The sequence below is a fragment of the Leuresthes tenuis genome, unplaced genomic scaffold (genome assembly GCF_036924035.1).
Source record: "Leuresthes tenuis unplaced genomic scaffold, fLeuTen1.0.hap1 SCAF_16, whole genome shotgun sequence".
Taxonomy (NCBI): Eukaryota; Metazoa; Chordata; class Actinopteri; order Atheriniformes; family Atherinopsidae; genus Leuresthes; species Leuresthes tenuis.
In genome coordinates, this window is record NW_027325370.1 from 346725 (window position 1) to 357665 (window position 10941).

Below are 10941 nucleotides of genomic sequence, written 5' to 3' on the forward strand. Positions count from 1 at the left end.
TCTCCTACAGTAGCCCAGGAGGGACAAACCTCACCTTCTGCAGAAGGTCTTCTGTGAGGCTGAGTTGAAGCAAACTGAGTCGGTGTCGTTCCTCATCTTCACCACCAGATGTCACCCTGGAGTTTAACTGGTTTAATCCGTGAAGCTGAGTGAAGCTTTCCTCTAAAAACTGAAGAAGAACCTGAATCTTCTTATTTTAAAGGAGCTACGCAAGTCTGTCAGATTCCACAGCTGGACATTTTCACACATTTTCACACATTTTCACACATTTTCACACATTTTCACAGCATTCTCACACTAAACTGATGAATTATTCAGCAGAGATCCTGAAACCCACTCAGGCCTGCTGTAATCAATCATCAGTCAAACACTAATGAAAAACTGATTCTTCACACAGCTGACAGTTAATCAATGATCAGCTTCCATCTGAAGTCGGTCAAAGCCACATTTAGTTGATTTAATTTAACATAAAAAGCAGATTTTTCCTCAGTCAAAGCTGAGAAAAGGTCATTTTCTGTTTGGAGTTAGGACCTTAATGTAAAATATGTCTGTAAAGGTCAGGTTTAGTCTTTCCCTGTTCCTCAGGGTCAGGGGTCAGGGGTCAGGGGACCTAAAGCAGCTCTATCAGCAGAAAGTCACTGTGTTCATGAGCAGTGACGGCGGCTGGGAAGGAGACCAGGGTTCGGTTCGGCTTCCAGGGATAAAGACAAGAAATAACGCTGAAAACTACGCAGAATACAGGGAATAAAGCCCAAAGAAAACAGGAACTGAGACTAAGAAACACGGAGCAGGAAATATTCTGTTATGATCTGATCCATTTATCCACTGGATCCGTGTTGGTTCTGTATGTTCAGCGGGTATCGAGCTGTGAGAGAGCAGCACAGAGAAGGATTCAGTTCAGTTCGGCTCGGTTCGGCTCAGTTCGGCTCGGTTCGGCTCAGTTCGGATCGGTTCGGCTCAGTTCGGATCAGTTCGGCTCTGTTCGGATCAGTTCGGCTCTGTTCGGCTCTGTTCGGCTCAGTTCGGATCAGTTCGGATCCGTTCGGATCAGTTCGGATCAGTTCGGATCCGTTCGGCTCAGTTCGGCTCTGTTCGGCTCAGTCGGTCCGAACAGCTGCCTCTGGGCCCGAACCTCCGCAGTCCAGCATGACCGAAGCTCTTCAGATTAGATGAAAGCAGGAATGATCTGTGGCACTGGCAGAACCGCAGGTTCTGAGGAACCCGTAGGGCTTCATGTTCGTGCATGTTGGCGTGCACCGAACCAAAGTGCACTCGGAACCAGCGCCGTCACGTGCCTGGCTAAAAGCGCAGCTCTTCGATTAGCTGGCAGATGAATATGGCGGCGCAGGTGGTCCCGGTGCTGTTGCTCCTGACTGGTTCGGCGATGTTCGAACCCGCTCCGGACTCTGAGCGCGGCAGGATGGCGCTGCGGCGCGTGCAGAGTCTCGCCGCTCAGGCCCGGTACGGAGAGTGCTGGGCTCGTGCTCTGGAACAGCTGGACACGAGCTGCAGAATCATGTCGGCGGAGAGCCAGAGCCGCCTCGCGCTGCGGTTCACTCACTGTCACCTGAGCAGGTAAGAACCGCCTCACCTGAGGTTCTGACCCGCCTCACCTGAGGTTCTGACCCGCCTCACCTGAGGTTCTGAACCACCTTATTCTGAGGTTCTGAACCGCCTTATTCTGAGGTTCTGACCCGCCTCACCTGAGGTTCTGAACCGCCTCACCTGAGGTTCTGAACCACCTCACCTGAGGTTCTGACCCGCCTTATTCTGAGGTTCTGAACCACCTTATTCTGAGGTTCTGAACCGCCTTATTCTGAGGTTCTGAACCGCCTCACCTTAGGTTCTGACCCGCCTCACCTTAGGTTCTGACCCGCCTCACCTGAGGTTCTGAACCACCTTATTCTGAGGTTCTGAACCACCTCACCTGAGGTTCTGAACCGCCTCACCTTAGGTTCTGACCCGCCTCACCTGAGGTTCTGAACCGCCTCACCTGAGGTTCTGACCTGCCTCACCTGAGCAGGTAAGAACCGCCTCACCTGAGGTTCTGAACCGCCTTCATCTGAGGTTCTGACCCGCCTCACCTGAGGTTCTGACCCGCCTCACCTGAGCAGGTAAGAACCGCCTCACCTGAGGTTCTGACCCGCCTCACCTGAGGTTCTGACCCGCCTCACCTGAGCAGGTAAGAACCGCCTCACCTGAGGTTCTGACCCGACTTAATCTGAGGTTCTGACCCGCCTCACCTGAGGTTCTGAACCGCCTCACCTGAGGTTCTGACCCGCCTCACCTGAGGTTCTGAACCACCTTATTCTGAGGTTCTGAACCGCCTTATTCTGAGGTTCTGAACCGCCTCACCTGAGCAGGTAAGAACCGCCTCACCTGAGGTTCTGAACCGCCTTATTCTGAGGTTCTGAACCGCCTCACCTGAGGTTCTGAACCGCCTCACCTGAGGTTCTGAACCGCCTCACCTGAGCAGGTAAGAACCGCCTTCATCCAAAGAATGTATTGGAGTCTTAAAGAAGAATTAGCAGAAGAACCATCTGATGGTTCCGGATCTCAGAACAGGGGCGGCGGGTCCGTCTCATTATTTGGTTCCGCTCAGCACAAATGGATCGACACTGAAGCCGTCAGATGGAGCTGCTCTGCTGCTTAGAAACAGGTGACTGACCTTTAGAGGTCTGACTGTCTCACCTGTCTCTGCAGCGCAGGCAGAGATTTCCCATCATGCCCCGAGGGTTCAGAGGTCAGCAGCTGTACAGCTGGGATGGACACGGTGGCCTTCAACGCCTACACAGAGTTCTTCACCCACACCCACTCCATCTGCCACTTCCTGCAGTCCGAAGCCTGGCAGAACCGAGCCGAAGGCACCATGTACAGGTGAGCCGGCCCCAGGTGAGCTGAAACTGTTTAAGGTGAGCCGGCCGCAGGTGAGCTGAAATTGTTTAAGGTGAGCCGGCCGCAGGTGAGCCGGCCGCAGGTGAGCTGAAACTGTTTAAGGTGAGCCGGCCCCAGGTGAGCCGGCCCCAGGTGAGCTGAAACTGTTTAAGGTGAGCCGGCCCCAGGTGAGCCGGCCCCAGGTGAGCTGAAACTGTTTAAGGTGAGCCGGCCGCAGGTGAGCCGGCCGCAGGTGAGCTGAAACTGTTTAAGGTGAGCCGGCCGCAGGTGAGCCGGCCCCAGGTGAGCTGAAACTGTTTAAGGTGAGCCGGCCCCAGGTGAGCTGAAACTGTTTAAGGTGAGCCGGCCGCAGGTGAGCCGGCCCCAGGTGAGCTGAAACTGTTTAAGGTGAGCCGGCCCCAGGTGAGCTGAAACTGTTTAAGGTGAGCCGGCCGCAGGTGAGCTGAAACTGTTTAAGGTGAGCCGGCCCCAGGTGAGCTGAAACTGTTTAAGGTGAGCCGGCCGCAGGTGAGCCGGCCCCAGGTGAGCTGAAACTGTTTAAGGTGAGCCGGCCCCAGGTGAGCTGAAACTGTTTAAGGTGAGCCGGCCGCAGGTGAGCTGAAACTGTTTAAGGTGAGCCGGCCCCAGGTGAGCTGAAACTGTTTAAGGTGAGCCGGCCGCAGGTGAGCTGAAATTGTTTAAGGTGAGCCGGCCCCAGGTGAGCTGAAACTGTTTAAGGTGAGCCGGCCGCAGGTGAGCTGAAATTGTTTAAGGTGAGCCGGCCCCAGGTGAGCTGAAACTGTTTAAGGTGAGCCGGCCGCAGGTGAGCTGAAATTGTTTAAGGTGAGCCGGCCCCAGGTGAGCTGAAACTGTTTAAGGTGAGCCGGCCCCAGGTGAGCCGGCCCCAGGTGAGCTGAAATTGTTTAAGGTGAGCCGGCCGCAGGTGAGCCGGCCGCAGGTGAGCCGGCCCCAGGTGAGCCGGATGAAGAACTGGTTTGTTTCTGTGTCGGTTACCATGGTAACCGAGTCTAAGTTCAAGTTTCATCTCCGTGGAAACAAGAACCACAGCTTCACTCACGTCAGGGTTAATGAAACACCCAAAACCTGCTGATTTAACTGTGTTTGTGTCTCAGACTAAGAGAGACCTCAGCAGGCGTCGCTGAGCAGCTTCAGTCCACCAAGCAGATGGCCAAAGACCTCGTTGAAGCCCAGAGTGCTGCCTTACAGGCACAGAAAGAAATCCTGTCCAATGGAGAGAAGCTGAGATCCACCCTGAAGGACTCCACACAGGGTAAAAACAAATCTCAGCCTGACAGACTTAAGCAGGGCGAAACGCTTCTTAGCCTGAGGGACAGTACTCGGGGCGAAACGCTTCTCTGCCTGAGGGACAGTACTCGGGGCGAAACGCTTCTCAGCCTGAGGGACAGTACTCGGGGCTAAACGCTTCACCGCCTGAGGGACAGTACTCGGGGCGAAACGCTTCCCTGCCTGAGGGACAGTACTCGGGGCGAAACGCTTCTCAGCCTGAGGGACAGTACTCGGGGCAGTTCTTCTCCACCTAATTAATAAAACGTCCTGTGGTGTCACACCTTTTGCCTCCACCTCAGGTCTGCAGGCGGTGTTCTCCGACCTCAGCAGCGTCTCCAGGGAGCAGCAGGTGGCGCTGTCTGAGCTCTTCGACAGAGTTTCCTTCCTCCAGAGTTTCCTGCTGATGGAGGCTCACAGCCTGAGCTCCTGCTTCTACAACGCTGCTGCGCTCTGCTCCGCCTTCCTCATCACATCCACCCCACGCTCCGCCAAAGCCAGGTAACCCCTCACCTCCACCCACAGCCAGGTAACTCCTCCCCCTCACCTCCACCCACAGCCAGGTAACTCCTCCCCCTCACCTCCACCCACAGCCAGGTAACCCCTCCCCCTCACCTCCACCCACAGCCAGGTAACTCCTCCCCCTCACCTCCACCCACAGCCAGGTAATTCCTCCCCCTAGTCTCCACCCACAGCCAGGTAACTCCTCCCCCTCACCTCCACCCACAGCCAGGTAATTCCTCCCCCTAGTCTCCACCCACAGCCAGGTAACTCCTCCCCCTCACCTCCACCCACAGCCAGGTAACTCCTCCCCCTCACCTCCACCCACAGCCAGGTAACCCCTCCCCCTCACCTCCACCCACAGCCAGGTAACTCCTCCCCCTCACCTCCACCCACAGCCAGGTAATTCCTCCCCCTAGTCTCCACCCACAGCCAGGTAACTCCTCCCCCTCACCTCCACCCACAGCCAGGTAATTCCTCCCCCTAGTCTCCACCCACAGCCAGGTAACTCCTCCCCCTCACCTCCACCCACAGCCAGGTTCCCCCTCACCTCCACCCACAGCCAGGTAACTCCTCACCTCCACCCACAGCCAGGTAACTCCTCCCCCTCACCTCCACCCACAGCCAGGTAACTCCTCCCCCTCACCTCCACCCACAGCCAGGTAACCCCTCCCCCTCACCTCCACCCACAGCCAGGTAACTCCTCCCCCTCACCTCCACCCACAGCCAGGTAAACCCTCCCCCTCACCTCCACCCACAGCCAGGTAAACCCTCCACCCACAGCCAGGTAACTCCTCCCCCTCACCTCCACCCACAGCCAGGTAACCCCTCCCCCTCACCTCCACCCACAGCCAGGTAACCCCTCCCCCTCACCTCCACCCACAGCCAGGTAACCCCTCCCCCTCACCTCCACCCACAGCCAGGTAACCCCTCCACCCACAGCCAGGTAACCCCTCCACCCACAGCCAGGTAACTCCTCCCCCTCACCTCCACCCACAGCCAGGTAACTCCTCCCCCTCACCTCCACCCACAGCCAGGTAACCCCTCCACCCACAGCCAGGTAACTCCTCCCCCTCACCTCCACCCACAGCCAGGTAACCCCTCCACCCACAGCCAGGTAACTCCTCCCCCTCACCTCCACCCACAGCCAGGTAACCCCTCCACCCACAGCCAGGTAACTCCTCCCCCTCACCTCCACCCACAGCCAGGTAACCCCTCCACCCACAGCCAGGTAACTCCTCCCCCTCACCTCCACCCACAGCCAGGTAACCCCTCCCCCTCACCTCCACCCACAGCCAGGTAACCCCTCCCCCTCACCTCCACCCACAGCCAGGTAACCCCTCACCTCCACCCACAGCCAGGTAACTCCTCCCCCTCACCTCCACCCACAGCCAGGTAACCCCCCCCCCCACCTCCACCCACAGCCAGGTAACCCCTCCCCCTCACCTCCACCCACAGCCAGGTAACTCCTCACCTCCACCCACAGCCAGGTAACTCCTCACCTCCACCCACAGCCAGGTAACCCCTCCCCCTCACCTCCATCCACAGCCAGGTAACTCCTCCCCCTCACCTCCACCCACAGCCAGGTAACCCCTCCCCCTCACCTCCACCCACAGCCAGGTAACTCCTCCCCCTCACCTCCATCCACAGCCAGGTAACTCCTCCCCCTCACCTCCACCCACAGCCAGGTAACTCCTCCCCCTCACCTCCACCCACAGCCAGGTAACCCCTCCCCCTCACCTCCACCCATAGCCAGGTAACTCCTCCCCCTCCCCTCCACCCATAGCCAGGTAACTCCTCCCCCTCACCTCCACACCCTGGTGTGTGTTCAGGTTGGTGTTGTTGGGGTTGGTGTGTCTCAACTTCTACCTGGAGAGGAAGATCTACCAGTTTGTGATGAGCTCAGATCATCCAGCTCACCTGCACATGGTCAGTACCTCCACCCGCAGCTCCACCCACAGCTCCACCTGGTGTGCAGGTGTGACACACTCGCTGTGTGTGTTCAGGAGCTGCTCTCCGTGTACATCGGCGTGTTGCGGCGCTTCATGGTGTGTGTCGGAGTGTGTGTTCTGGTTCTGGCGTGTGTCCGGTACCGAGACCCCGTCCAGCAGAGCCTGCAGCTGCTGCAGCGGCTCAGAGAGACGCAGAGCGACCTACAGGAGGCGCTGCGGCGTGCAGGTGAGTGTTTACCTGAGACTGACCCGTGGACCCGAGCCCCCTCTGATCGGGCCGCTGTCTGTCCGCAGAGAATTTATCGAAGGAGACCGAGGTGGACGGCGGGCTTCATGGGAAGGTGAGAGCAGCAGCTCACCTTTGCACACCTGCAGCTGGTCTCAGTAACTCACCTGTTACCTGTTTCTCCAGAGGAGATCAGGGAGGAGATCAGGGAGGAGACAACGACCTGAGACAGCGAGAGCAAGGAAAGAAGAAGAGGAGGAGGAGAACAGCAGCTCAGAAAGGTCTCACCTGTCTCATGGCGGTCAGTATCCTTCTGATGGGGATCAGTTATCAGTCAGTTATTCATGTTCATTAACATTAATTAATCGTTAATTAACTTTAGTTAACTTTAATTAATTAACTTTAATCGTTAATTTACTTTTTATGTCTTAAAATTGTGACGAATGCTGTTTCTGGAGGTAAGCGTTAAAATGAACGTTACTGCTAGCGTTAATGTTAGCGTTAAAATGAACGTTACTGCTAGCGTTAATGTTAGCGTTAATTTGAACGTTACTGCTAGCGTTAATGTTAGCGTTAATTTGAACGTTACTGCTAGCGTTAATGTTAGCGTTAAAATGAACGTTACTGCTAGCGTTAATGTTAGCGTTAAAATGAACGTTACTGCGAGCGATAATGTTAGCGTTAAAATGAACGTTACTGCTAGCGTTAATGTTAGCGTTAAAATGAACGTTACTGCGAACGTTAATGTTAGCGTTAAAATGAACGTTACTGCTAGCGTTAATGTTAGCGTTAAAATGAACGTTACTGCTAGTGTTAATGTTAGCTTTAATATGAACGTTACTGCTAGCGTTAATGTTAGCGTTAATTTGAACGTTACTGCTAGCGTTAATGTTAGCGTTGATATGAACATTACTGCTAGCGTTAATGTTAGCGTTAAAATGAACGTTACTGCGAACGTTAATGTTAGCGTTAATATGAACGTTACTGCTAGCGTTAATGTTAGCGTTAATATGAACGTTACTGCTAGCGTTAATGTTAGCGTTAATATGAACGTTACTGCTAGCGTTAATGTTAGCGTTAATTTGAACGTTACTGCTAGTGTTAATGTTAGCGTTAAAATGAACGTTACTGCTAGCGTTAATGTTAGCGTTAAAATGAACGTTACTGCGAACGTTAATGTTAGCGTTAATATGAACGTTACTGCTAGCGTTAATGTTAGCGTTAATTTGAACGTTACTGCTAGTGTTAATGTTAGCGTTAAAATGAACGTTACTGCTAGCGTTACTGCTAGCGTTAATGTTAGCGTTAAAATGAACGTTACTGCTAGCGTTAATGTTAGCGTTAAAATGAACGTTACTGCTAGCGTTAATGTTAGCGTTAATTTGAACGTTACTGCTAGTGTTAATGTTAGCGTTAAAATGAACGTTACTGCTAGCGTTAATGTTAGCGTTAATTTGAACGTTACTGCTAGCGTTAATTTGAACGTTACTGCTAGCGTTAATGTTAGCGTTAAAATGAACGTTACTGCTAGCGTTAATGTTAGCGTTAAAATGAACGTTACTGCGAGCGATAATGTTAGCGTTAAAATGAACGTTACTGCTAGCGTTAATGTTAGCGTTAAAATGAACGTTACTGCGAACGTTAATGTTAGCGTTAAAATGAACGTTACTGCTAGCGTTAATGTTAGCGTTAAAATGAACGTTACTGCTAGTGTTAATGTTAGCTTTAATATGAACGTTACTGCTAGCGTTAATGTTAGCGTTAATTTGAACGTTACTGCTAGCGTTAATGTTAGCGTTGATATGAACATTACTGCTAGCGTTAATGTTAGCGTTAAAATGAACGTTACTGCGAACGTTAATGTTAGCGTTAATATGAACGTTACTGCTAGCGTTAATGTTAGCGTTAATATGAACGTTACTGCTAGCGTTAATGTTAGCGTTAATATGAACGTTACTGCTAGCGTTAATGTTAGCGTTAATTTGAACGTTACTGCTAGTGTTAATGTTAGCGTTAAAATGAACGTTACTGCTAGCGTTAATGTTAGCGTTAAAATGAACGTTACTGCGAACGTTAATGTTAGCGTTAATATGAACGTTACTGCTAGCGTTAATGTTAGCGTTAATTTGAACGTTACTGCTAGTGTTAATGTTAGCGTTAAAATGAACGTTACTGCTAGCGTTACTGCTAGCGTTAATGTTAGCGTTAAAATGAACGTTACTGCTAGCGTTAATGTTAGCGTTAAAATGAACGTTACTGCTAGCGTTAATGTTAGCGTTAATTTGAACGTTACTGCTAGTGTTAATGTTAGCGTTAAAATGAACGTTACTGCTAGCGTTAATGTTAGCGTTAATTTGAACGTTACTGCTAGCGTTAATTTGAACGTTACTGCTAGCGTTAATGTTAGCGTTAAAATGAACGTTACTGCTAGCGTTAATGTTAGCGTTAAAATGAACGTTACTGCGAGCGATAATGTTAGCGTTAATAAGAACGTTACTGCGAACGTTAATGTTAGCGTTAATAAGAACGTTACTGCGAACGTTATTGTTAGCTTTAATATGAACGTTACTGCGAACGTTAATGTTAGCGTTGATATGAACATTACTGCTAGCATTAATGTTAGCGTTAAAATGAACGTTGCGAGCGTTAATGTTAGCGTTAAAATGAACGTTACTGCGAGCGTTAATGTTAGCTTTAATATGAACGTTACTGCAAACGTTAATGTTAGCGTTGATATGAACATTACTGCTAGCATTAATGTTAGCGTTAATTTGAACGTTACTGCTAGCGTTAATGTTAGCGTTAAAATGAACGTTACTGCAAACGTTAATGTTAGCGTTGATATGAACATTACTGCTAGCATTAATGTTAGCGTTAATTTGAACGTTACTGCTAGCGTTAATGTTAGCGTTAAAATGAACGTTACTGCGAGCGTTAATGTTAGCGTTAAAATGAACGTTACTGCTAGCGTTAATGTTAGCGTTAAAATGAACGTTACTGCTAGCGTTAATGTTAGCTTTAATATGAACGTTACTGCTAGCGTTAATGTTAGCGTTAAAATGAACGTTACTGCTAGCGTTAATGTTAGCGTTAAAATGAACGTTACTGCTAGCGTTCATGTTAGCGTTAAAATGAACGTTACTGCTAGCGTTAATGTTAGCGTTAAAATGAACGTTACTGCTAGCGTTAATGTTAGCGTTAAAATGAACGTTACTGCTAGCGTTAATGTTAGCTTTAATATGAACGTTACTGCTAGCGTTAATGTTAGCGTTAAAATGAACGTTACTGCGAGCGATATGCAAATGTTAATGTCAGCATTATGTGAGTTTCCTCCTTGTTACTCGTCCAGCTGAGCAGCATCTCAACCAGGTGATTTCTTCTTCTTTGCACAGGTAGCACAGCTGATTGCAGCATCACACCTGCTTCCCACAATGCATCTGTGCAGAGTGCAGGGGGACGCCGCTCCCCTCCTGCCTCCCCCCTTGTCTACAGCATCCTGGTGGACGACGTAAAGGTGGGGCTGTCCTTATTGTTGCTTTTTATTGTTGTGTAAAGGTGAAGAAGCACCAGGAGGTCCTGATTGATCCAATAAAATGAGGGTATACAAATCAATGATCAGCTGATCGATAAATTGATCAGTCTTTATTTTTCTCATGCAGACAAACATAAACATTATAAATGCAAACATTTCAGGTCACCTCCCATTAATATTTTTAAATTAAATATAAATATATTTAGTTTTATAAGTATTTTAACTACTTTAAACATTTAAATATTATAGCATGTTTACATTTCATCATCTTTTTAAAACATTTTACAAATATTTGTGGGACATTTTAGAGTTTAGAACCCTTTTTTGACGTATTTTGTGGTGATTCTTGATTGCTGATGGTCTGATCAGCTGTTTCCTTTGCTTTGTACACATCTTCATCCTCTTCTTCAGGCGCAGCCTCGTTACAGACTGAGGAGGAGACGCTCAGAGACTCACTGAGTGATGTCATCGCTGAAGGAAAGAAACGTCGTCTGCTTCATTGGAACTTTATTTTTATTTAAAACTTTGTGAATTTCAATAAAACCGTTTTA

General features: G+C 50.2%; 1 protein-coding gene across 1 annotated transcript; it reads left to right on the forward strand.

Moving 5' to 3' along the window:
- Positions 1-1053: 1053 nt before the first annotated feature.
- Positions 1054-10941, forward strand: LOC140271805 (uncharacterized). The gene is made up of 9 exons (XM_072367104.1): positions 1054-1575; positions 2704-2877; positions 4008-4165; positions 4482-4680; positions 6513-6609; positions 6687-6973; positions 7045-7159; positions 10251-10372; positions 10802-10941. The coding sequence occupies exons 1-8, from the start codon at positions 1331-1333 to the stop codon at positions 10368-10370; spliced, it is 1395 nt and encodes a 464-aa protein (XP_072223205.1). The 5' UTR covers positions 1054-1330; the 3' UTR covers positions 10371-10372; positions 10802-10941.